Genomic DNA, 26,785 nt, shown 5'->3' with positions numbered 1-26,785 from the left:
AGAGCGGGGGGGGGGGGGGGGGGGCTAGGCAGGAGGCCACTCGCAGACGCAAGGGTGAACACCGCGCAGGAAGCCGGCGCAGCTCCCCGGCCTCCTAGCGCCGTCTCCGGCTACTCCCATCGCCGCACTGGCGGTGGGCGGGGAGGCCGGGGGGCGGAACCTGCACAGACCAATGGCGTGTAGAGGGCACACCAATGGCGTGTAGGGGGCGGGGCCTCCGGCAAACTGCGGGCGGAAGAGTCGAGGTTCATAAGTTAGTGACGGCCGTGAGCCTGGGTTTTAGAATCTCCCTGTACAAAAGATGCTGAGTTCCTCCCTGAGCCCCCAGAACGGCACCTGGACAGAGACCTTCTCCCTGCTCTTGGCTCTTGGCGTTGCCCTCTACTTGGGCTACTACTGGGCATGTGTGCCCCAGGTGGGTGCGGGCCCAGTACTATGGCCGGCGAGTTTGGGGTGCTCTGGGGTACAGGGCAGACTTAGCCTGGGCTCGAGCGTCTTGTGAAGCTTGGATGTTTGGGTCTCCCTCCCCAAATGAAAGTTGCTATTATCACCTATTGGAGAGTCGCTTCTTTGCTTCCCTTTGCTCTCCCTGTGCCAGCTGGACCATTGGGGCACCAGAAGGGTGCTGCCCCATGTGATGTGGAAGGCATTTGAGGAAAGGTAGGGTGGAAGGCATCCTGAGGTGCCAGATGTGGACTGTACTTTCCTTTTCTTTTTAGATGATCTAGCTGAGTTTCTAGAACCCGGGGCCTCTGTGATTGTGGCCAACTCTCAGCACCACCTCCATCAGCTTAGTAGGACCTTGCTCCCTTGAGGGCTAGCGGAATGCTGTCTCACTTGGTACTGATGAGTAACTGTAGCTGGGCTTGTGCATCAGCCCCTTTTAAGGTCTAGACGCTAGAGTGTTGAGAAATTCTGAAGAGGCTGGTTTCGATCAATTTGGAAATTTTTGACATTTACATAAAATATATAATCTACACATCTAGGAAAAGGTAAATCTTTTTTGTTTTTTTTTTGGTACCGGGGATTGAACTTGGGTCCTTGTGCTTGTGCAGCAGTCGGTGAAACCACTGAGTTAAATCCCTGGCCCTACTTAATCTTTTGATTAAAATCGGTTTTAGGCAGCTGAGTCCAATAAGAAACCTATTGATTCAAATTCTTTAAAAAGACTTGCAGGAACCGGGCACATGTCTGGAGTCCCAGCTCCTGGGGAAGCCGAGGCAGGTAGATCACTTGAGCCTGAGTTTGGGCTATCTTGGGCAACATACCAAGACCTGTCTCAAAAAAAAAAAAAAAAAGTTTGGGCAGGGGAGGGTGTGGCTCAGTGGTAGAGCACATGCTTAGCATGTAAGAGATCCTGGATTCAATCCCTAGTACCAAAAGATTTTTATAAGACCTATAGGAGATTTCAGTGTTACCTAGACTTTTCTATATTTTCAAAGCTTTCTACATTGGTATGGTTTATAAATTAAGGCAGGGCTTGGGATATAGCACAGTGGTACAGTATGTGCTTAGTTTGAGTTCAGTTTCCATCATCTAAATAAAAATTCTCCCTGAATAAAGTTTAAAAATCCAAGTCTAACAATACTCTGTAAGCCTCACCTTACACATCAAATTTGGAGTCAGTCATTTTAGACCAGACCTGTCCTGAACTAACATTGTCCTTTGGTTGCAACAGCCATACGGAAGCCAGATCTGCTGCCACTTTATTCACCAAACCTTTTCTTGACTTCCATATACTGGCTAAAATCCAGGAAAAGTACTATTCTGGAGGCCCTGAGGACATGGAATCTGGGCTGTCCAACATGGCCATGGATTAATACTCATTTATCCACAGAAGCCAATAGTGTCTTACTAATTCATTCTCAGGAGTGAGTCAGCAAACACTTTGCTAGAGGTACATGAAGGTAGCTCACATCAATCAAACCTAGGCACTAATTCATTAGCCTTGTTATATGCTACTGATCCAAAATTTTAATAAACTGAGAGGACCTCGACATCTTGGCAGTTAGGAGGCAACAAAGTGCAGGTGACTAAATGGGACAGCACGAGTCAGACCTGGGTTTGAATCTTCAGCTCTGTCGCACACAAGCTATGGGACCCATCATGCCCTTCAACAAGTTATTCAACATTCAAACCCTTTCACACTGAGGGATCATAGAACCTGTCTCACAGATGGAGGATGTGCTCAGCACAAAGCCTAGAGCACAATGAGCACACAAGACATTTTTCTACAAGGATTAGTGGTAATATAATTATTAATTTTGCCTTGCTTTTTGCTTGCCTTTCTGTGTGACTTTGGGCAAACTAGTTGACCTGTAATAGTCACAATTTTGTCACTTGTATCTCGCCTAAGGCTGGGCTTAGCCCAGTAACTGCATGTAGCACACATGCTGACATCCCAGGAAGCAAGGGTCAGGGTCCAGGGCACATCACCCAGCAGTCACATTATTAACTTGGCCTCTGTTATTTGCCCAGCTCCTTTGGAGTTTCAGGAAGAAAAGATAAGAATCTGGTCCTCAAGTTCCTTGGAAATGTAATTTCTTTTCTTGAGCCTGTGGCCCTCTGACTTGCATACCTCTCATCTAGTCCCTCTTTCAGAAGCAAGCAGAGTTCAAAGTCCAGGCTTGGTGCCCACTGACCTCACCTGTTCCTGTTACCCCATCGCTGTTACCTTTCCCTTAGTTGGCATGAAGAAAAGTCTGTTCACATTAGAGATAGTCCTCCTATAGAGCATGATCTAACAGCAGGGCCCCACATGTAGGAAAAAACAAGGCACCCTGGTAGAAAGCCCTTCAGCAGTGAGCCCACATTAGGGAGCAGTAGGAATATGCTGACAGTGGGGTACTCATATCAGAAGCCAGAGTCGCAGGAAGGTGACAGTTCGGATGACTCACCTGCAAGGCAAAGCTCCCGGATTGGATGGTGCTGCATTTCTTCAGCCCTTGCCCAGAACTCAAGCCTTCCTCCAGGCACTGTTTCTGTAACCTGTCCCCTCCTAGATGACCCTGAGGCAGGGACAGGCTGAGTAGGGGAAGCAGTACTCAGTCAATTCTAGAAAGGTGACACTCCAGAACTGGGAGTTTTTGTGGCTCTAGCTGTTAGCAGAGGTGAGCTGGCCACCCCAGGCTGAGCTGTGCTGAATATCTCACTCTTCTGACAATGCAGCCTCCGTCTGGGAAGGGTCTGGGAAGGGATGTCACTTACCCTCTGGCATCGGGTGGCTGTCTTGGAGCAAAAATCAGGGGAGTGAGGCAGATTGTACTGTGTGATTACAGAGGCCTCACCTGGTGACCGGGCCCCAGTTTCTGAGCTTCCTGAAGCAACACTGTTCCCTCACTGTGGAGACTTTCTACCCCACACTATGGTGTTTTGAGGGACGGCTGCAAACCATCTTTCGTGTCTTCATGCAGTCTCAGCCGCTGGTCTCTTACTGGAGGTAAGAAGTGACAGATGGGTAAATGTGAAACTCCAAGTATGTTGCACAGAAAGCCTGTCTTCAAATGCTGCTGATGTAAGCTGCAGGATTTGTGTGTGGGTGAGGCAGGAGGTGAGCCTTTGTATCAAATTTCTAATAGGTTTGTTGTGTGCTCCTCTCTCCCAAACCCCAGTGAAGTCCTCCAAACCACAGATGGGGGCCAGTTCCTGCTAGACTGGGCTGAGCAGCCCAACAACAATTACTGCCCTGACCCCACCACTCAGCCTATTGTGCTGCTGCTTCCTGGCATTAGTGGCAACAGCCAGGAGACATACATCTTGCACCTGGTTGACCAAGCCTTGAGGGATGGGTACAGGTAAGGGTGTGCACAGCGCAGAAGTAGGGGCGCCTGAAGACTTGTACCGGGAAGAAGTCCACTTGACCCTGACGCCGTACTCTAGGGTGTCTTTGACAGGGGTCTGACAATTATGGAAAGGGGGCCTTGTGGGGAGGGCCTGGCTGACATACCTGTGTGTGCCCCAGGGCCGTTGTATTTAATAACCGAGGCTGCCGTGGGGAAGAACTGCTGGTGAGTAAACTCCTTGTTCACCGTGGCTCTGTACCCACTCCCTGTAAAGATCTAGGCCCCAGGGCTTTACCTACATACCTTCCCTCTCTACCCCCCCCCCACCTCCTGATTCCATTTTCCTCCCTCTGGCAATGGCCTCCCCTCTGTCCAATGATCCCGTGTGCCCTCAGACCCACAGGGCTTATTGTGCCAGTTACACTGAAGATCTAGAGATGGTTGTGAACCACATAAAGCGCCGCCACTCTCAAGCTCCACTGCTGGCCGTGGGCATCTCTTTTGGAGGGTAATGGTGGCCCAGGCTTAACCCAGAGCCCAGCCTTCCTTCCTTTCTTCCTCCATGTCCTGTCCTCCTCCTGACTCACTCATGCAAACGCTTCTCTTGTGACTTCTTGCCCAATCTTGCAGGATACTGTTGCTGAACTATCTGGCACGGACAGGGAAGGCTGCAGGCCTGGTGGCAGGACTGACTCTGTCTGTATGCTGGGATTCCTTCGAGACAGCCCGCTCCCTGGAGACCCCCTTGAACTCACTGCTCTTCAACAAGCACCTCACTGCTTCACTCTGCCGGTTTGTGGACAGGTAGGATGGACCTTGGCCAGTGGAAGCAGGTAGGCTCGCCCAGCAATCAGCTATGCTGTCACCCGGGCTTTCTCATGTAGTACAGGCTGTGGGCTTTGGGTCAGATGCAGGAGTCCATACCAACCTTGATGTACTTTCTTCCAGAAATAGAAAGATGATTGAAAAGTTGGTGGATGTGGACTTTGTCCTACAGGTAGAATCTTCCACCATCTCCCCGCCCCAGTATGTCTCCCACTGTCTTCCTGCTTGCTCTTTATTATCTTAGACTATACTACCTGTACCACACAGGCCCGCACAATCCGCCAGCTCGATGCACGCTACACATCTGTAGCCTTTGGGTATCAAGACTGGGTTGCCTACTACCAAGCATCAAGCCCCAAAAACAAGGTAGATGCCATCCAGCTCCCTGTGCTCTGCCTCAATGCAGCAGATGACCCCTTCTCCCCAGTTCATGGTGAGTACCCTGAGTCAGGAGGCCTTGGGCCCTGGAAAGTGGACCATGAGGTACAAGTGGAGAGAGCCTGGGTTCCTATCAGGGGCCAGGTTCCTGACCTCCTCTCTGACCCCCTCCCAGCCTTTCCCCTACAGGCTGCCCAACACTCTCCCCATGTTGCACTGCTCATCACAGCTCGGGGTGGTCACATCGGCTTCCTGGAAGGGCTGCTGCCCTGGCAGCACTGTTACATGAGCCGCCTCTTGCACCAGTATGCCAGAGCCATCTTCCAGCACCCAGAGGACCTGCTTGAGCTCAAGCCACTCACCTCTGGGGACAGAAAGAGCTGACAAGTATACCATTTGGGGTCTCAGTTCAGTCTCCCCTTGTTTATTAAATATCAACCCTTCCTGTCTAATGGACTGAGGTTCATTTTCCCTTTCCTCGAGTCTGGGGTAGGTGATCCAGGGCCTTACTGTGTATTTAGTCTGGTTGGACTGGTGCGACCCATCTGAACCCACAGACTACTACCTGAGTCTTCTTTTTTGCCCCTTTATACCCTAACAGCAAAAAGCCAGCAAAAGCCAAGGGGCTTCATGTGAAGACTGTGAGGGGAGGAGGAGAAACTGATTGTTTCTGCAGGAAGGTCAGCAGTGCCTCCAGGCTCTTGGACATCTTCATGTTTCTGATGAAGGACACGCTCAGCTTTGGAGCCCCTGCTGGGCAAAGGGAAGGGGGAAGGTAGTGTGGTCTGGCTTCAAACACTGCTGTCCTGGGTAGATCCACAGGTGACGAATATGGGGCTCCCAGGACCCAGAGTCATGCAGAGACACAGCCAAGCCTTAACTGAGAAGGCCAGGCTGTAGCTGTGCCCCTCATCAGAGGCAAGTGGGGCCAAGTGGAATGAGCAGTAGGAGTCCAGGCCTCCATTCTCCTCTAGGCGGTGGCAATGTCCCGGCCGGATTCCCGAGAGCAGGAAGGCTAAATAAAACCTGGAAAGGCACTCTGGAGCAGCAGGATGGTCACAATGATAAGCCCAACACATAGCAGGAGCAGCAGCCACACAGGAACACTCCCTGCGGGAAGGGTAAAAGAAGTGAGCCACAGAGGGGGTTCACAGCCTGGAGACCAGAGCCCTCAACCCGTTCTGTTTAAGGAGGGGCAGAGGGCTGGCTGTGAACCCGCAAGCTGCTCTCCAGGGCTGCATGTTCGCTACAGCTAAAGGTGGTAAAGGGGCGGCAGCCCCCACCCCAACTACTCACGGCGTGAGGGCAGGAGGTGCAGCCGGCAACGACTATCTGCAGCCACAGAGAACAAGGCAGTTTCGTGGGACCCGAGCAGCTGTGGTCCACGACCCTTCTCAGGTAGAAAGGCCACATCTGTCACCACAAAGCTATGAGACTCCCTCACATAATAGAGGCGCTGAGGGCAGGAAGGAAACTAGTAAGGGAGGGCCCAACTGGAAACTTTCTGAAAATGCTCTGCAGGCGTGCAGGCCTCCCACCTCTACCCATTACCTGGAGAGAGAAAGCTATGTAGATGGCAACAGAGCCAGTGACTGTGCCCAGGCCTAGGAAGGTGCCCGATTCACTGCAACAAACAACAAAGTGTTCACCGTCCTAGAAGCCCATGCAGCCACCTTCACTTACCAGAAGCTGTCCTTGGGCACTTGGGCAGGACTCCTTCCCAGGCTCCCCCAGGTGCCCTCCACCCAGCCGAGCCCACACTGTCCCCCACCTGACACTGAGGCAGGAGACGGCTTCATGGCCACAGGACTTAGTCCGAAGGGGCAGGAAAGTGGAAGCATCCCAGGCTGTGAGGTAGCAGGGTGGGCGCTGCTGCAGGTGCTTGTAGGGGATCTGCACTGTGAAGAGTCGCAGCCCAGTGGGCTGGTCTGGAACCTGCCCAAACCTGGGGACCGGGTGCAGGGCTGTTCAGCTCCAGGGTCCTGCCCAGCCTTTCTCAGAAGTTTCTCCCCTGCTGCACCCTGGTGAGGCCTGGGGTGACACCAACAAGACCACAGTCCTCCCCAGCCCACCCTCCCCTCGTTCGTTCCACTCCCCTGTCACAGCTGGGCTGTGCCTCTTTTAATCAGCCCATGGGTCTTCATACCTGCAGGCCCGGTAGCGGTAAGGTGTGTTAGCAAAGTTGGGTCCGTTCTCTTCCCAGTGCAGCTGTGTTACTAGCTGATCCTTTTGCCACACAAAGGCCTTACGGTCCCGGCCCACAGTTACCAGCTAGTCGGGAATAAAGATCCCAGAGATGGACGGTTGGGGGACCTATTTACTACACAGACAGCACTAGCACCTCCTTTTTCTTTCCTGCACCCCCTTCCCATAACCCACCTCCTCACCTTGCCATCAGGCCCCAAAGACAGGTCTTCAATCTCATCTTCATGAGCTCTGAACTCCAGAACCTTCTCCAGGCTGGGAACCTACAAGCCAGGCCACCACCACACCATGGTTAGACCAGGACTGCAGCAAGAGCACCATGATTCCCACACTTCTTTTCTCATCGAATGGCCACTCACAAGTTTCCCAGAACTCAAGTTCAGAGTCTCACATTCACACTTTTTGTATTGACATGTATCTTTCCTGACCCCTAAAACCATACCTTCCAGACACGAACATGGCCATCTGTCCCTCCAGTGGCAATCATGGTATTATCATGGTTGAAGCACACAACTTTTTGCAGTATATCTTTCTGCAGGCCAAAGTCTGTCTGCACCGCCTGCAGGTTCTCTACTTTGAGCTCTACCCCGTCTCGTTGGGTTTCAGCTCCCCATTTCTTCTCTGCTGGGGCTGCCCCCTTTCTTGATCGAGGTCCTTGCTCCTTGGAACCTGGAACACAAACAGTTTGCCAGGGGCCAGTCTTCCACATGTAGTAGTACTGGTCCCTTTCTACAGGGCAGGTGTGTATCCAGCGTGTAGCTGCCACCAAGACCCCACTTCCTGTCCCAGTTCTTCAGACCAAGACAAATGGTCTTATGCATTTAATCCTTTCCCCGAAAGCTTCTCACCTGCCCTCTCTGCCTTGTTGCCCTTCTGCTGATGGGGCCGGAAGCGCAGGAGCTGACAGTGAGCATCCTGCCCTGCAGCAAGGATGTCACCAGCCAGTGCCAGGTTCATGGTGGCCCGTGTCTCTGTGTCATGAGAGTGCAGCAAAGAGGCGCTCAGGCGCCCATCAATCTGTTCTAGCTGCAGAAAATGCTGTGAGAGGCAACAAAGAGGGGCAAAGTTCAGGGGTGCAGAGAGACCAGGCCAAGGCAAACTCACCTCCTAATCTGATGCTTTATCCCTTAGCTTACTGCACATTTCTAGTTCACAGGGCTGTCTCAAGCCTCCTTTCATTTGGTCCCCAATCTGTACAGGAAGCAGGGATTATTACCCTCCGGTTTATAGATCGCCAGGATGAAGCTCGGAACACTGAAAGAACCTAGCCTAAGGGCCAAATGCACCAGTCTCCGCTGCTAGAGGGCAGACAGCAGGACAAGCCCCTAGAGCTGCTCCCGAGGTCGGGCTTAGGCGTTCCTACCTACGCGGCCGGTGTGCTGCTCTAACTCAGGAGTGCCTCAGCCACTCTCCGCACCCTGGCGCCTGCCAAGCCGGGTGTCCCTTACTGGAGATGGGCAGGACCCGAAGCTGGGGTGCGGCTCACCCTGCCACCCCGTCCACCCGGAATCGCCCTCAGCCCGCACTGCGTCCTGGCCCCGGTGGCCCCGCTCTCTCACCACTCCATTTTTTACGCCGGTCTTGGCGGCGCCTCCTCCGCCCGCCACGATGAGCAGCCCCGCGCTGGGGTCCACCCGAAGCGCGTACAAGGGGAACGGGGCCCGGTACAGGTCCGGAGCCTGGCGCCGGCCCATCCCGCCCGCCGCGCGTTCACTGTCCCAGCCGTTGCTGAACTTGTCCCGTCGCCGCCGGGACCCCTCTCACTCCCGCTGGGTCGCTACAACTCCAACCACCCGCAGACACCCGCGTCTCGGTCCCAAGCTGTCCGACTTGGTTTCCAAGGAGCGTACAGCGCACGCGCCTCCCTCTCGCGGCACTCCACGCAGGCGCAGGACGCCGATACGCGTCAGCGGTGGCGGGCCTCGGAGCCCTGGAGCCGAATCCGCTTCTCCGCCCTTTGTGACGTCAGACACGCCCTCTTTGCTTGGGGAGGGTGGGAGGTGGAGCTACTTAGTAGCGTTGAAGGAATGTTGAGTGTTAGTTTCTTTGTAATTGAACCCAGGGCCTTCACATTGGGTTACCTCCCCAGCCCCTTTTAAAAATTTTGTTTTATTTTTCGGTAGTGGGGGTCGCCCTGAGCTATGTTCCCAGTACCCCCGCCCCCTTATTTTGAGACAGGGTCTTCCTGAATTGGCCATGCTAGATTTAAACTTGTCGATCCTCCTGCCTCAACCTCCCAGATTACAGGCGTGTGCAACCAAATCAGACTTCCATAAATTTAATAAGTCCTAAAATTAGAGCAGTCCCACTCAGGAGTGATGAGCCAACTGATAAAAGGGCAACCTTTGCACTTGAGAGGAAGCGATTGGTCCAAGGTCACATACAGTACCTGAAACAACCTGCAGCTCCTGAAACAAGGCAGCATGGATTCAGAATGAACCTGGTGTCAAATCCCAGATCCAGTTTCCTAATACTGTATTGATACCATGAGTACCAGGCTTGTGGTTCTGCTAGTGACAAGGAACAAGTCTTGAAGCGAAGGAGGACGTTAGCAGAGTTTTTATTGAAAATACAGAACAGAATAGCTCCTAGATTTTCAGGAGAGATCCCAAATAGAACCCCCACTCCTGCCCCAGTCAGAGATAATTAAATTATAGATAAAAGCACAGGAATTGCTTATTTCTTTAGTGGCCACCTATCAGAAGTCCCTCTGTGGATTTAAAAATGACCAATTGGACCCCACACTTTCAACCCAGTTCTTCAACTTCAGGGTTTGCTAGTACCTGGACCTTAGAAAAACTGGTTAACTTGCATTGTAATTTCCTTGAAATTCAGGAACTTAGGAATGGCTTTAGTAGGGACTGGGCTGTGTCCCATATTGCCTGAGGAAGTTCATTCTTTGTCCAAAGTCCCAGTTCACTATCTATTCTTAATTTTTATCAATATGGCTTGTCGGCCAACTCTAACTCAGGCCCTTCCACTACTAGCTGCCTGACTCATAAGCTAACTAAAGTATTTTTTTACCGTATAAAGAAACCACACTCCACCTTAATACAACACCTATCCTTTATGTTGGCAGAGTCCACCATTTCCTTCTAGTGGTTTCACATTTCCACTCATGCAACTGCAGCTTATGGGTGGCAGCCACTACCCTCTGACAACCTAGGAAATATCTCAGGTTCCCTGACAGATGTCTTCTGTCCCTGACACCCCACGGTCCTGTGGGGATCTTGGGGTTTCTGATCTGTGCTTGAGTCCCCTTGATTCCCTACAGATAAGCACTAGAAATCCCTGTAAAGACACAAGGGCTGCAGTATCTTCAGTACCCTCAGGCCCTGTGGCTTCATCTTTGGGGACACCAGTGTCTGTCCCACAAAACGGAATTAAACCATAAGGGCCTGGCTGAGCCCTTGTGTACCTCAGGTCCTAGGGCCTTATGGGTTCCTTTCCCTCCTGGATACAGGGCGTCTGCTGTCCCAAGCCCCTCTGTTTCCTGACACCCCACCCCAGGTGCCTTGTTGGAGACTAGCACCCTTGTAGCTGTAGCCATGAATTCTGTGGGCCCAGCAGGACACAGACAGAAGGTTTACAGGGTCAAGCTTTATTGGATATACTGAAGGCTGAATGAGGCCTCCAGTGCCCTTAAGTCCTCTTCAGCCAGGGGAGAGAAGACTCCACAGGGGGTTTCCAGGGTTCAGGACAGGAGAACATACCTGACCTCCGGCCGGCCAGCCCTTAGGGTGTCTCGGGGGCTCCCTGAGCTCTGGGGCCTGGTGGAGAGGCTACGGTCTGGAGGGGGAGTTCCAGGGATCCTCCGTAGTTCTGGAACTAGGATGGGAATTTTTGGAGAAAAGGCTCTGGACTGGCAGGCCAGTTTAGGGCTGGAGAAAGCCTGGGCTTCGGGGCCTGAGGTGGAGGCCCTGAGCTTCCGTGGGTGGAGTCTGGTGTTTGAAGACCTGCAGACCTGAGGCTCCTGGCCTGGGAGTGTGTGCCTGGGGCTGGGTCTGCCTGGCCCTGAGCCCCTGGGATGTGGGCTGCTGGTGCCTGACCCGGAGGGGACTGAGTGGCCTTGCCCTGAGGCCCTACTTCCTCTGGCCTTCTTTTTGGCAACAGATTCAAGGCCCTGGCCTAGCCCACAGCCAGGTGGAGGCCAAAGCCGATGGCCATTCGGAGTGGCCCAGATTCCTGGCCAGGAGCGCAGGGCAGTAGTTCAGGGAAGGCAAGCGGCCGGGGTCCAGTTCTGTACCTGGGGATAGGACAAGAAGGCCTTCGGGGCTGGAGGCACACCAGGCATATGGGATATTCCACAATGGGGGCCCGGCTGGTTCTGCTGAGAAAAACCTGCCGCAAAAGTAGTAGCTGCAGGTCGTGCGCGATGCAGCACAGCCCCAGGTGGGCCACCAGGGCCCCTGGGTCCCTGAACTCTGCAGGGTTCCTCTTGCCTGGCACACATCCCGCTACCACCCCAGGGGACCCGATGCCCCGTACCAGTGCCAAGCCTGCCTATTACAGCAGACCCCTGGAGAAGCGAGGCCGGGGCTGGGGGACATGAGCCAGGAGCTAGGGAGGTCTTCAGGGTGGCCAGGAAACCGGCTGTGGGGGCAGGGAGAGGGCTTCGGAGGCTGGGAAGGAGAGGAGGATTGGGGAAGAGGAGCGGTACAGCCAGCAGTGGTTTGAGGGACAAGAGCTATGTGGAAGGCAGATGTAAGGGTGACTCTGCTGAAAAAATGCGGGGGGACTTGGGAGAGAATAGAAGTGTGGAGCTAAGTCAGGATTAGCATCGGAAGAGTAGAAGGGGGGCTGGAAGAGGGGCCCATGGAGGAAAGGAGAACGGGGGTTGGGACTTTGGGGAAGAGGAGAGCGGTGGGTAGGGGGAAGGGAGAGACTGATGCTGAGAGCGAGGTCGGAGGTTGGGGCTAGGGGAGTCCACTAGCTGTGAGAGGCCCCAAGCGGGACACGCAGGAGAAAATGTGTTCTGTAGCAGCAACTGGTCCTGGTTTTGAGGCAACATTGCCTTGATTCTGGAAGGAACTGGGTGACAACACAGGGATTAGAAACCTAGCAGAGTCAGGATATCAAGGCGGTCTTCTGGCAGGCATGGGGCTCCAGGTGAGGTTGCTGCCCGTGGCAGTGGCGTAGGCCAAGGAGGCACCGGCCTCATGGTGTGAGGTTCTGCTGAGCTCTCAGAGCGCTCAGGTGGGAGCCTCAGTCCAAGCCTCTTTGCGTCTCTCACATCTTTGCGTCAGCTGCTGATGAAGCATACATAGGATCGCAGAGTCAGAGCTGCCTCTTGGGAGCTGAGGGGTGGCGGTGATTATCTGGATGGCACTGAGAAGGAGACAGGGCCCCAGGACCTGCAGAGAGAGACAGCACCCAGGAGTGGGAAGAGCGGCCCACCTCTGGCTCTGCCCAGAGCCAGTTTCGAGACAACTCTCTAAACCCCAAAACCTTTGCACCTGCAAACCGTTCCAGGGGAGGTGAGAGCAGGAAAAGAGAAGGAAGGAGTTAGAGGAGGGGGTTGGGATGGGCAGGGGCAGGGGAAGGGGAAGGGGTTCTAGAGGTGCTGTGAGTTCTCATAATGAGGGTCCCCCACGTTTCTGTTTCACAGCACTGGCCCAAGAGGGGACCTGAGAGAGAGAGGAGCCGCCATCAAGCAGTGACTACACCTCCCTCTCCCCCAGCGTCTGTCCCGAACTCACCCTGACCCGATTCTGTCTGAGTTGTCCTCGGCCCCCTGCAGCCAGCCAGAGGCCCTCTGTGTGACCCGGGTTTGGCCTCCTAATCCCGACTCCTGGATTCTGGTCACTGGTCCCCTGACCACCTGTCCCCCCTAATGCTGAGGTCCTCTAGATTGGTCAGGCCCTGGCCGAGATGGCGTGTCACACCCAGCAGCCACGGCAGCAGTGGGGTCAGCAGGAAAAAGCCTCTGAGACTGAGACTTGGTCTAAGGGGCAGCCTTGCCACCCTCAGCGGGAGCGGAGGGCCCCATTTCCTGGGGCTGCGAGAGCCTGTGTCATAGAGGTCAGATGCTGACGTCACGGAGTCTCGCCTGGGGCCTTCTGTCAGGGGCCATGTGAAGGCTGGTCTGTGACAAAACTGTGAAGCAAGCAGAACTGTTGAATGCCTCAGTTTCACCTTTAGGACCTAGACGGCCTCTGCTTTCCAAAGAGTGGGTCATGTTGCACACCTTTCCCCACCTTGGGATGTATTTATGTGCTTTATAACTGTTTCCTAGCACCTTTATTGAGATATAATTTGCAAACCATACAATCCACCTATTTAATGTGTTCCAATTCGGTGTGTTCTTTTTTTTGGTACCACGGATTGAACTTGGGTCCTTGCGCTTGCAAGGCAAGCAGCAGAACCACTGAGCTAAATCCCCAGCCCTCGTTGTGTTCTTGTACAGTCCTATACTCATAGGATTGTACAACTATCTGCACAATCTAATTTTAGAATGTTTTTCTGCCCTGCCCCCCCACCCCCAATTTTGTATCCATGAGCAGTCACTCACCATTCTCTACTTCCCCTCAGCCTCTGGAAACCATAAATCCACTTTCTATGGATTTACATAATCTAAATGTTTCATGTAAGTGGTCTCTTGTGTTTGAAAGATTCATTCGTTAGTACTATGTATCATAACTTTGTTCCTTTTTATGCTAAATAATATCCCTTTGTATGACTAGGCCATTCTTTTCTTTTCTTTCTTTTTTTTGGGGGGGTGGTGCTACCAGGGATCAAACTCAAGACCCTTCGCTTGCAAGGCAGGTGCATTGCCGCTGAGCTAAATTCCCAGAAGCCATTCCTTTCTTTTTTTTTTTGGTACTGGGGATCAAACTCCGGTCTTTGTGCTTGCACAGCAGGCAGCGAAACCACCGAGCTAAATCCGGCCCAGCCATTCCTTTCTTTATCCACTCTTTATTTGACAGATATTTTGGCTGTTTCTTCTTTTTTGGCAATTGTGAATAATGCTGCTGTGAACATTCTTGTACATGTTTTGTGTAGACATAGATTTTCATTTATCTTGAGTAGATACCTGGGAATAAAATTGTTAAGTCAAATGATGTATCTGTATTTAACATGTTGCAGAACTACCAAACTCTCTCAGACTGGTTGTATCATTGCCAGGTGTGATGGCATATACCTATAACCCCAGTACTCTGGGAGGCTGAGGCAGGAGGATCACAGGTTCAACCCCAGTGGTTTAATGAAACTCAAAATTTTTTAAAGGTCTGGGGATAGAGCTCAGTGCAAAGGTCCTGGGTTAAATCCCCGGTACCATAGTGAAATAGTATCACACTGTGGTTTTGGTTTACATTTTCTAGATGACTAATATACATTTTTCATGTGCTGGTAAGCCTTTTCCATTCAAATCATTGGCACATCTTTTAGCTTTTTGTCTTATGTTGAATTTTAAGAGTTTCTTATATGTTCTGGAAATGTGTACCTTATCAGATACATGACTTACAAAGATTTTCTCTGATTCTGTGGGTTATCTGTTTACACTCTTTTTTTTTTGGTACCAGGGATTGAACTCGGGTCCTTGCGCTTGCTCAGCAGGCGGCAAAACCACTGAGCTAAATCCCTGGCTCTCTGTTTACACTTTTGATGGTCTCTTTTGATGCATGAGTTTTTATTTTATTTATTATTAGTATGTGTGTGTGTGTGTGTGCGTGCGCGCGTGCAGTCACACACTACTAGGGGTTGAACCCCAGGCCTTCGCACCAAGCTACATCCCCAGCCCTTTATTTATTTATCTATTTTTTGGTATGGGGGGGATGGAACTCAGGACCTTGCGCTTGCAGGCAGGCGGCAGAACCACTGAGCTAAATCCTCAGCCCTTTATTTTTTTTATTTTGAGACAGAGTCTTGCTGAGTTGCTGAGTTGCCTAGGTTGGGATTGAATTTGAGTTCCTTCTGCTTCAGCCCCCAAGAGCACTGTGGTTAAAGGTGTGCACCACCTCATCTGGGCGAGAATCACCCATTCTTAATATCTGATCATCCTTAATATTTGATCTGGATTTCTCTGCCTCCACCATCTCCCAGGTGACGTCTGGTCCTGCGGTCTTCAGCAACAAGCTGGGCGGGTTGGTTTAACCAGAATGCCCTCTCCCTGCTTTTTCCTCTTATAATCTTCCCTCTACTGACCCTGACACAGCTTCTTGGCTCTAAATTCCCACTTGGTACATTGAGAATTGAGTCCCGCCTCCCTCCCTCACTGCAAGACCCCGAAACAGTGTTCCCTATTCATATATAATATATATAGTCCTGATTACAGTCTTCTTGACTGTGTTTTAAGAAGAATCATTGAATATTTTTTCTTTAACAACTTATGATCCATTTTGGGTTAATTTTTGGGTTTTTTTGTTTGTTTGGTTTTTTGTGGGGTTTTTTGGTACCGGGGATCGAACTTGGGTCCTTGTGCTTGCGCAGCAGGCAGCAAAACCACTGAGCTAAATCCCTGGCCCCTAGGATAATCTATTTTAAAGTCAGTTCATTAGCAACCCTACTTTCTCCTTCCCCTGTAGCATAACATATCATACATTCCAGGGGTTAAAAGTGAACTTTTTTGTAGGGGAGGGGCGCAGGTATTATTCTGCTTAAATGTAAGGGTTTATGAATGAACTCACTATTCAATTCCACTATCTTTCTGGCTACCTTTCTGCCAGTGCTTCATAGTCATAATAACTGTAGCTTTGCAGTAAGTTTTGGAAATGGGAAACACGAGGCCTCCAACTTTGCTCTTCTTTTCAAGATTGTTTTGGCTACTATGGCTCCCTTGCATTTCCATGTGAATTTAAGGATCAATATATATCAATTTCTGCAACAACAACAACAACAGCAAAAGGCCAGGATAACATTAAATCCATGTATCTGTTTGGAGAATATTGCTATCATAAGAATATTAAGTTTTCCAATCTGTGAATATGACCTATCCTCCCATTTTTTACATCTTCTTTAATTTCTTTCAGTGATATCTTTTAATTTTTAATGTACAAATCTTGAACTTTTGTTAAATGACTTTCTTTTTTCTTTTTTCCTGTCTTTCATTCTTTCTTTTACAGTACTGAAGGGTTGAACTCAAGGCTTTCACATTGAGCATGTTTAAATTTTTTTTTAATTTTGAGACAGGTTATCACTAAGTCACTAAATTGCCCAGGCTAGACTTGAATTTGCCATCCTCCTGACCCAGCCAACCAAAATACTGGGACTATAGGCATCTGCCACTGTGCCTCCTATTTCTAAGTTTATTATTATTATTTTATTTTTATGCTAGTATACATAGAATCATTTTAAATTTTCATTTTTGATTGTTTATTGCTAGTATATAAAAATACAATTCATTTTGTATATTGATGTTGTATTCTACAACTTTGCTGAACTTGTTTATTGGTTCTAATGATTTCTTAGTATATTCCTTCTAGATCTTAAGATCATGTCATCTGTGATAGAGATAGTTTTATTTCTTGGTTCCCAATTTGTATACTGTTTCTTTTTCTTCCTTACTTGCCTTGCTAGAACCTCCAATAAAGCACCGAATAGAAGTCATAAGAGGGTAACTCCTGCTGGCCATGCCACACCTGTGTAATCCCAACTACTCAGGAGGCTAAGGCAGGAGGCTTCCAAGTGTGAGGCCAGCCTGGGCAACTAAATGAGACTCTCCCTTGTAACAAAATAACACGGGTAGGGGGTGTGGCTCAGTGGTTGAGTGCTTGCCTACCATGTGTGAGGCACTAGGTTCAATCTCTAAAACTGAAAAGAAAAGTAGACATGTTTGTCTTGTTTCTGATCTTCTAGAAAAAATATTTTGTGTTACACCATTAAGTATGATGTTAGTTGTAATTTTTCATAGATGCTCTTTGTCAAGTTGAGGAAGTTGTCTTCTGTTTCTAGTTTGCAAAATGGTTTTATCATAAAGGGTGATGGAGTTCGTAAAAAGTTTTTTCTTGCACTGTGCCTGCCTGGCAAGTGGCAAGGTCCTGAGTTCAATTTTCGGTACTGGAAAAAAATTTTTTTTTATCTGTTGAGGTGATTGTCTTTATTCTATCTATATAGTACATTACATTAATTGGTTTTTCAGTGTTAAGCAAAGTCTAGATTCTTAGGGCCAGGGATTTAGCTCAGTGGTGCCACCACCTGCCTCAAAAGCACAAGGTCCCTATTTGATCCCTGCTACCAAAAAATAAAAAAAATTTTAAAAACCAGAAAGCAAAGCCTAGATTCCTGGTCAAATCCCTTTTGGACATGGTGAGATCCTTTTTGTATGTTGCTAGATTCTGTTTGTTAGTATTTTGTTTGTGACCTTTGTGTCTGTGTTAATAAGAGACATTGGTCAGTAGTTTTCTTGTGATATCTGTGATTTTGGTATTAGAATAAAACTGACACCATAGTTGGAAGTGTTCCTTCCTATTTTATTTGTTGCAAGAATTTGTGAAGGATTGGTATTAATTCTTATTTCAATATACCAGTGAGGACAGATGGTTTTTCTATGAGTAAATTTTGATAGTCTGTGTTTTTCTCAGGTTGTCTGTTTTCATCTAAATTACCTATTTTTGTTGGCATATTTGTTTAGAACCCTTGTAGTCCTTTTTATTTATATGTGGTCAGTAGTGATGTCCTCTCTTTCATTATTTATTTATTCAAACTTTTTGCAGTACTAGAGATTAAACCCAGCTATAAGTCCAGCCCTTTTTACTTTTTACTTTTTCTGAGGCAGGGTCTCACTAAGTTGCTATGTTTAGTATTCTATATTTGTCTTTATTTTATATTTCTTTTATTCCTGCTCTAATCCTCCTTCCTTCTTGATTGAAGTTTACATGGTTCTTCCCTTTCTGGTTTCCTAAGATAGTTACAGTATTGATTTGAGATCTTTTTTCTTTCTTTCTTTCTTTCTTTAATATAAGCCTTTGCATCTATAGGTTTTCCCTCTTTTCCACTTCTATAGTTGCATCCCATAGTGTGTTGTATTTTTTTTTTCATTCAAACTATTTCCTATTGCCCTTGCAATATCTTATTTGAATTATTGAGGGTATATTGTTTAATTATTATATATTTGTGAATTTCCCAAGTTTAGTCCTGTCGTTGATTTCTAATTTTATGTGTCATGGCTGAACATACTTTGTATGATCTGAATCCTTTTCAACCTACTGAGGCTTGTGATGTGGCCGACCTGATCTGTTCTGGAGACGGCTCCGTCTGCCCTTTAGAAGAATGGATACTGTGCTATTGAGTGTTCTTTGATGTATGTTAAGTTCGTTTGATTTATACTCTTGCTCAAGTGCTTATCTCCTTATTGTTTTTCTGCCTGTTTGAATACTGTAGTTCTAAGACCGAGACTAAGCTAGTTGGATAGGGGGTCGGGAGGTAGCTCAGCGGTGCAGCGCCTACCTGGCAAGCACCAGGTCCTGAGTTCAATTCCCAGATGAAAGAAGATCCTGCGATCTTGGGGACGGTGGCTCAGGAAAGGCGCTTTCTGAACCCCCCTCAGCAGCAGCACTTCCTTAAAGAGTTGCCGCAGGATTAGAGAGTCATGGTCATTAAGTAAACCCTTCATGCTACCTGTTCTCCACTGCTCAGTAAATCTGGATTCAGAGTATCATAGAGAATGCAGAATCACCTCATTCCCGATGCCCTGATTTAGCCTCAGCAGGAATAGAGAATTGAAGGCTGAGACACCCTCCTAGTGGCCATAATTCCTCTATTAAGGAAGGCTTTGTGGGTGACATTATTTCTAAGTGTCTCTTTTTTGGTGCCCTGAAGCTTTTTCACCCAAGGACAATTCATCATAATAAACTTAGGGATAGGTAAGAGCTATGGCTTGGGTAAAAGAGGATAAGGACACTTATGAAAGGGTGGTGGGAAAGACAATCTCATCAAACTTTCAGCCATACTAGTTTTAGGAAAGAAGGAGTATGGAAACAGAGTCCTGGCCATGGGTACTGGAGGGTTTCCTGAGACTTGGGATTTTCTTTTTTTTTTGGTACCGGGGATTGAACTCAGGACCTTGAACTTTTGAGGCAGGTGGCGGAACCACTGAGCTAAATGTCTGGCCCAAGGGACTTTCTTTTTTATCTTATTTTAATTTTTTCATTAATTTAATTTTATTTTATTCCTTCTCCCCCAAGACCTCTCCCCTCCCTATGTACAAAAGCTTTGTTTCCATTTTTCCTTCTATTTTCACTTTTTTCTTCTCCCTTCCTTTCTCGCTCCCTCCTCCCTTGTTCCCCTTTCCATTTGAACACTTTCTTCCCATTTCCCAACATCCATTATACATCTCAGTCCTTATTTCCACTTTTGGTTTCTCACACCAGAGAAACAATGAGGTATTTGCACATGTGTGTCTGATTTATTTCACTTAAAAGTATGGTTTGAAGCTCCATCCATTTAGCTATAAATGTCTGAAGCTCATCCTTCTTCGTGGCAGAGTACTACTCCATTGTATAAAAAACTCCCACATCTTCTTTATCCACTCATCAGTTGATGGGCATTTGGGCTGTTTAGGGACTTTCAATGCTATAACCAGAACAGTCCCAGGTAAACTGGCAAAATTGGTCACCCTGAAACTTTTGACTTAAACCAGGCCTTGTGTCACACACCTTTAATGGCAGCTGGGAGGCTGAGACAGGAAGGCACAAGTTTCAGGCTAGCTTGAACTCCATAGCATGGTCAAGGCCAACCTGGACTGCATAGTGAGACCCTGTCTCAAAAACACAAACAAAATCAAAACTTGAGTCCTTTTGGAAACTATTCATGTTCTAGGGATATCTTAGTCACTTTCCTCATTGCTAGACAAAATACTCAACACCTGCAACTTAAAGGAGAAAAGGTTTATTTTAGCGCACAGTTTCAGAAGTTTCAGGCAATGGTTGGGAGGCTCCAACGAAGAAACAGCAGGGCAGAAGGTTCTGGGGGAGGAGGGCTGCTCACGGTATGGCAATCAGGAACCAGAAAGAATGAGGAGCCCAAGGAGGGGCCCTCCCAAGTCACCCCACAGTGACCCGCCTCTTCCGACCAGGCCCCCCCACATCACATTCAGCTGTGACCCAGTCACCTTTCAACACATGAGGCTTTGGGGGTTGTTTTAGATCCAAGCCATATCAAGATATGAGGACTTCAACTTGAAGATTGTTCGTGGCATAATAAATATTTCTTTTCTTTCGTGATAGGAGTGTGTTTTGTTATTTGTCATGAGCCCCTAGTCGACCATACCTGAATTTATGGAAGGAACTCTTGGGGGGCCCCAAGATACCATCAGGGTGGGGGCTGGTAGCCAGAGGAGCTGACTGTGTGGTTAGAGTCAGGCTGGGGGTGGATTTCAGCCTCACTGTAGATCTCTGGGGAGGAGAGAGGGACTTGGGGTTGAGTTGTCACCAATGGCCAATAGCTTAATCGACCATGCTTAGGTGCAGGAATCTCCTTAAGCACTGAACACTTCACCCTGAGTATCACTCGGGCAGGCATCATTTCAGCCAGTCGATTCTTGTTTGCATGACATGCACTCATACATCTGTTTGTTTTAAATCAACCATCTTTTGGATTCTTTTTTACTTAGAACATTGTATTCACCTTTGATGTTTGTTTCTAGTGAAATCTAATAAGTTCTGGTTATTTTCTTTTACTAATTTGTGTTTATTTTATTTGTGAAAAATAACCTATAATTTGTGCTACAATCTATAAAAATTTATCATAGATGTAATTCTTATACTTCCCTAGAACTCAGTGATATTCTTTTACAGTACAAAACAGACATATTTGGGACACTATGACTGAGCAGGAAGGAAGTGCCAAAAGATTTACAAAAGAAAAAGCTTTCAGAAATGTTAGCATATCAGAGAGGAAAAGTCTGTTATGAAACGGAAAGACAAAAAAGACATCTTCTTATTGTCAACTATTCATAATACAGTAATGATAGATGAAATGAAATGAAACAAATTCCAATAGTGGTCAGTGATTATAATAGTTCTATGGGTGGTATTGTCAGAGTTTACCAACATCTAACAATTTATCTTGTAATCAAAAAGTGAGGAAAATATTATTATAAAATGTTTATGGGCTGGAGATTTAGCTCTGGGGTTCCGCCACCTGCCTCAAAAGCGCAAGGTCCCGAGTTCAATCCCCGGTACCAAAAAAAAAAAAAAAAGAATATATTTTAAATGTTTATGCACCTTCTGGACCAAACAACATGGAACTCTTTGTTATTTTTTTCAAAACAAGGCGATCATAAATCTTTTACAGTTTAGATTAGGTCTAATAGACTAAATAATTGAGAAACACAGGATAGCAAAATGGCAACTAGGGTGTCTGTCATCAACATCTTCATTACGTTTAGTGGGTAGACATTTTATTGAAATTATATCACCCACGGAAAAACAGGAAAGGCCAACACGACAGTGTAAAGTTTGCTGTTTAAAGAAAGACAATAATGCAAACAGAATTCGGAAAGATTATAATATTTCAGATTATAATATTGCATTGTGTATTGAATAAGATATACCATACACAGAAAAATTATTGAATGAATGTGATAAAATTGTCATATATATATATATATATATATATATATATATATTATTTTTTTTTTTTTGGTACCGGTGATTGAACTCAGGTCCTTGTGCTTGGGCAGCAGGTGGCGAAACCACTGAGTTAAATCCCCGGCCCCACTGTCAGAGTTTAATTGGCCTGTTGGACCCCTGATTGGTGTCTGGAGAACTGGAGAAACTGTGTCGGGAAACGGCCCACATTTGTTATCAAGATGTGAGAAGGAATAAAATCTTGTTTTAATGAAAAATGTCTAGGGTAACTCAAGCTCACACTTATTTTATATTTTATACATTTACTGTATGTGTAGTAAAACTTCCTTGACCAAGTGAACAGAACTTCTCTAACCATTTGGTATCCAGGTTGTAAATGTGAGATTGTAATGCTGTTGGTTTCACTTGCAAGTTGTTTCCTGGTGTAGATATCATGATATCATCTACCACATAGTCCCACTCTCCAATCTGAGACTTAAGAATGTTGTATTCTGTTTCTTTTAAATGCTAAATAGCAACTGTACCCAGAAACCTGGAAGTGATTGTTGAGGGGATGAGGGAATGGGTTTGTTGATAGTAGTCTAAGAACATTTGACTTTGCCACTTTTCTTTTTCTTCTCTTGACCATGCTCACTAAAATGCAACAGCCTGAGGTAAGTACCAGAGTGCTAATTTATAAATGTACCTTAAAATAGAGTAGCTCACACAGACAGGAAATAATTAGCAGATTTTCTTTCTGCAGTCTAGTTATTTGAGAAGTTAAAATGTAATCAGCATCCACATTTTTTATTTACCATGTGAAATAATAGTTGCATGCTGGGAGTGCTGGAGCATGCCTGTGATCTCAGCATATTGGAGGCTGAGGCAGGGGAATCCTCAGGTGTTCAAGGCCAGCCTGAACTACATAGTGAGACCCTGTCAGAAAGAAAGAAAGAAAGAAAGAAAGAAAGAAAGAAAGAAAGAAAGAAAGAAAGATCATGGTTGTAGGAACTGATGTTGTTTGAACATCAGCAACATTCTCAAGTCATCTAGACAGAACTGCTTGGGAATCAGAAAGATCTTGATGCATGGTCTCAGAACAAGAGACACTGGGTGACATAATAAATTGAGTGCCTAATAATAAGTAAAAGGCTCTGTTTCATGTGTCAATAGAAATTCACAAAGTCCACTGGGTAAAATTCTGCTTTTTCTGAATAGTGCTGGAATGAGTATTATCAGCTTTGCTTCTGTTGTTACGGAAATCTCAGAAAGAAATACACAGAGGCACAGAATTCCGATAAAATAATAAAATTTCTTCTCGCGAGCAGACGGGCATGCCAGAAACCAGTCTGGTCAATATCTGTGCCCTTTGTTCAGCGTTTCCCTTTTTATATCCTTTTTAGCCATTATCTCATCCCTAGTGGTCTTTGATATATAGATACAATTCCAGTTCCTATTTACAAGTCACAGACACAAGATAGGCCATATACATTGTAAATTCACCCTGGCATGGTAACTTTGTTAGGTTAATGAAGTTACTGGTTAGAGTCAGATAATCTTCACCTTAAACAAAGAGTTACAGGAAAAGCAAATCTTAAAAGAACACATTACTTATTTTGCTTCTACAACTACCTTAATATTCAATCTATTAAGTTATCTAAAACTTCCATATCACTGTGACTCTTCTTACTCTTCCAAAGTTGACTGACACGTTCTTTCAAACTAGTTACTCTGGAGATTTGCTATATGGGAGCTGAAATTTGCATACTAATATTCTGATCACAGAAAGTTGCTTTTGCAGTTCAGCAATGTAAATTAACTCATCTCCAAGGGTTTGTAGGAACCTAAACATAGACCTAAGTTCGTACCATGTAAAGTTCTCCATATTTAGCCAGGCATGGTGGCATACCCCTGTAATCCCAGCACTCTGAGACGCTGAGGGAGGAGGACTGCAAATTTGAGCCCAGCCTGGGCAACTTAGTTACTTAAAAAGACTGTCTTGAAATTTAAAGGAGATAAAGGGGACGGGGTGTAGCTTAATGTGAAGGCTGTGGGTTCAATCCTCACTCTGAAAAAAGCAGTTCTTCACGTTACTTTTCATTTCTTACTTTGCAAATGAGTTTTTACCTTGAGGGTTACAATGATCCTTATACATTTTTTATTTTTACCAAGATTTTTTCCCTCAGTACTAGGGAATTAAACCTAGAACATTTGTACTGAGCTACATCCTCAGCTATTTAAATTTCTTCATTTTGACACAGGGTCTCTAAAAGTCACTAAATTCCTCAGTCTAGGCTTAAACTTGCAATCCTCCTGCATCAGCCTCTGCAAGTGCTGGGATTACAGGCCCGCACCACCACGCCCAAGTTAGCAGGCCTTTTGACAGAATATCATGGTATAATTGTGAAAAAGATGGATAAATGTAGGCCAGTCAGTTGGGCCTTTTCAAAAGTCCTCCACTTAAACAGTAGCTGGGGGTTTATTGGCCCAAACATAGATCACAACTCCTGGGAGATCAGGCCCAAGTTCTGGAGTGAAGATGATACTATCTGGTGTCGCTCAGGGTCCACACATCTTGGGCAGTCAGTTCCACCCACATGGGACCATGCAGGAACTTCTTCCCCACCTGACATAGTAGAGGCTAATGGTACCAGACTAAGCAAGGACCCAGGAAGCTGCTGTCACTATGAGAGGCCACAGTGGGAGCCAGGAAGGCTATGAGTTAGACCAGTATCCGGGACCTCACCTGTACCACGATCTCGCAAAGTAGTTCTGTCTGGCCAGCTTCAGAAGAAAATGTATATCTTAGTTGCTCTCTTGTCACTGAGAGAAAATAACCGACACCCTCGAGTTAAACAAAGAAAGCTTTGTTCTGGCTCACAGTTTGTAGAGGTTCCTGGCTCACATAGTCGGCTGGCTCCAAGGCAGGACGGCATGGCAGAGGGGCACAGGTGGCAGAAGCAGAGGGTGAGACCAAGGGAAAAGGGAGGGAGACAGACCCATCCCAGCCATACCCGCGGTGACCCATCTCCTCCTCCCCCACCTCCCAAATCACATTTAGCCATAAACTCATCAGTGGGCTAATGATCCAATCACCTCCCCAAAGCCCACCTGTGAGCACACGGCTCTCTCGGAAGACATCGGGAGCTAAACCACAACAGTGCATGAGAGTAAAGCTGTGCTTCCACCACCCAGCTGCCTGCCCTCTCCCTGAAGCTGCTCAGGACTCACGTGGCAGAACCTGTCCTGCTGTATCCATGCCCCGGAGGCTGAAGACGAAGCCCAGCTTGAGACAAAGTTGTCACAGAGAACTTCTCCAAGGACACTTCCTAGAGCTACCGACATGCGTGCATCCAGGGTTTGCCATGCCAACAGAGACAGGCGGGTGCGGGGTGCACCTGAGCTGTACCGGGAGAGAATGTGAGCACTCAGAGCCCGTCCCAGTCTGCCTCCTCTGCTGCCTGCAAGGGCACTTGCATGAGATGCCGGAATGTTTGAAATGGCCTCTGGGCCTCTGGGCGTGTGGACAGTGCCCCTGGACATCAGTCTCACTTGATGCTGGTCACTGGGGACTTTGTGGACTTTGTGTTCACTGTACAGGTTTTCCTTTCTACTCTGGTACCCTGCTGTGGACACAGCCCTGACGTGAAAGGCTGAGAAGTCCACGTTCCCCTGACTATGACTGCACTCTCCAAAGGAGTGAATCCTGGAAGAGGAGGAGCTCCTCAAAGCTTTTCAGGCCGTGCAGCCCTGGGAATGGACTTGGCTACAAGAAGATCTCTTTCCACGTGGCTGTAGGTGACTTTGATAGGGTTTTTCCCTGTTGTGTCCTGTCATGGCGATAGATGTGACCAGGCTCTGCAAATTTGGAGCCAGACCCCCTCCTTGCCTGGGAGCAGTATTGGCTGATAGTGACAGCAGGTAAGTTCCTGCAGAGGGAGCGAGGCCACATCTGTCTCCCACCTGGAAAGGACAGTCCCAGCTTCCCCTGGAAGTCTGGCCTTGATGCTGACCCGATTACATTTCTGCTGGGCTCTAAATGGGAGATTCTGCGGGAGGCCCACTTTAGCTTTCCGAGAAAGAAACACTGTGCTGAAAGCTAAGAGAACTTGCAGTTTGTTTCATGGGCCTCTTCTGTCTCACAGATAGCTAGAGAGCAAGAAACTGGGGTGCCTGATCAGATCCCTGGGGTTGTAGAGTTTTCTGTGAGGAGCTCTTAGCCTGGTCTGAAGGTCTTGAGCTGGGCACCTCTGTTGCCTATTGGCTCACTTAAAGCTCGGCATCCGACCCCTTTGGAGTAGTCATACATCTATGGTGCGAGAGACGATCCTTTCAGGCCTGGAGAGCATGCAGTTTTGCTCTTATCCAAATGCCGTTCTTCTATCCGAGGTCATGACACGCAGCTCTCAAGAGCAGGGATCTCTCACCCCAGTGAGGCTCTGTGCTTCTCACATTCCCTTGCTCCTTAGGATTCTCGAAGTAGTTTCATAGGACCCTGAGTTTTAACAGCAAAACATTTGTGGTGCATTAGGCAGAGTTTTTCGTTTTGTGGTTTTGTTTTGTTTTTTAAGAAATTAGGAACATTGTTTATTCCAAGCCAAAGATGAGTAACCATGACCTGGGAACATAGATTCAAGTTACCCTGAATGGCACATTCCACCGTGTAAGAGGAACTTTTATAGTCACGAACTAAAATGAAGTCATGTCAATACCCACGTCTTTGGTGGGAATGTCAGTAGCGAGCGCTATAGGAAGGTGGGGAAATCTGTCTTGTAGGTTTCAGATGTTAGGTTAAAGCATTATTAGCTCCAGGTTAGTGGAGGCCAGAAGTCTGCTAAGTTTAGTGATACATTCTGAGTTCATCTATTAGTTATGTGAAAAACAAAAGTTAATTTGGCCAGGCATGGTGGTGCATACTTGTAATATCAGCACTAAGGAGGCTGAGGCAGGAGGATTGAAGGGAATTTGAGGTCATCCTGGGCTACACAGTGAGACCCTATCTCAAAAAAACTTAATAAATAAAAGAAAGTTATGATCATTAAAAACATAGTATAGACTAAAGAAGAGGAGCAAATGAGTGCAATAGGG

General features: G+C 47.4%; 3 protein-coding genes across 6 annotated transcripts; 1 reads left to right on the top strand and 2 right to left on the bottom strand.

Moving 5' to 3' along the window:
• The first annotated feature begins 216 nt into the window (after nt 1-216).
• Nucleotides 217-5,437, top strand: Abhd1 (abhydrolase domain containing 1). 2 transcript variants are annotated; one of them, XM_004839174.3, is made up of 9 exons: nt 217-415; nt 3,279-3,439; nt 3,612-3,794; nt 3,962-4,007; nt 4,178-4,290; nt 4,413-4,586; nt 4,731-4,779; nt 4,875-5,040; nt 5,161-5,437. In XM_004839174.3, the coding sequence occupies exons 1-9, from the start codon at nt 302-304 to the stop codon at nt 5,367-5,369; spliced, it is 1,215 nt and encodes a 404-aa protein (XP_004839231.1). In that variant the 5' UTR covers nt 217-301; the 3' UTR covers nt 5,370-5,437. The 2 variants fall into 2 exon arrangements, with proteins under 2 accessions (XP_004839231.1, XP_021109270.1); XM_021253611.2 differs by lacking the exons at nt 3,962-4,007; nt 4,178-4,290.
• Preb (prolactin regulatory element binding) lies at nt 5,376-9,092 on the bottom strand. 3 transcript variants are annotated; one of them, XM_004839173.4, is made up of 9 exons: nt 8,750-9,092; nt 8,039-8,228; nt 7,633-7,859; nt 7,373-7,453; nt 7,132-7,256; nt 6,757-6,930; nt 6,537-6,609; nt 6,282-6,441; nt 5,376-6,095 (listed from the first exon to the last, which is right to left on the bottom strand). In XM_004839173.4, the coding sequence occupies exons 1-9, from the start codon at nt 8,882-8,884 to the stop codon at nt 6,001-6,003; spliced, it is 1,260 nt and encodes a 419-aa protein (XP_004839230.2). In that variant the 5' UTR covers nt 8,885-9,092; the 3' UTR covers nt 5,376-6,000. The 3 variants fall into 3 exon arrangements, with proteins under 3 accessions (XP_004839230.2, XP_004839229.2, XP_021109269.2); XM_004839172.4 differs by having other exon boundaries at nt 5,819-6,095; nt 6,282-6,459; nt 8,750-9,049; XM_021253610.2 differs by lacking the exon at nt 6,282-6,441 and having other exon boundaries at nt 5,860-6,095; nt 8,750-9,049.
• A 987-nt stretch (nt 9,093-10,079) lies between these two features.
• Prr30 (proline rich 30) lies at nt 10,080-13,189 on the bottom strand. The gene is given in 5 exon segments (XM_021253886.2): nt 10,080-11,674; nt 11,677-11,846; nt 11,848-11,988; nt 11,990-12,544; nt 12,890-13,189. Coding segments are annotated over 4 exon segments (1,179 nt in total). The 5' UTR covers nt 12,202-12,544; nt 12,890-13,189; the 3' UTR covers nt 10,080-11,018.
• Nucleotides 13,190-26,785: the final 13,596 nt, after the last annotated feature.

The sequence above is a fragment of the Heterocephalus glaber genome, unplaced genomic scaffold, assembly GCF_053883595.1.
Source record: "Heterocephalus glaber isolate CG9 unplaced genomic scaffold, H.glaber_assembly_v1.0 deba00001457, whole genome shotgun sequence".
Taxonomy (NCBI): domain Eukaryota; kingdom Metazoa; phylum Chordata; class Mammalia; order Rodentia; family Bathyergidae; genus Heterocephalus; species Heterocephalus glaber.
Note: the sequence above shows the minus strand (reverse complement) of the source record. Positions and strands in the feature narration are given on the sequence as shown.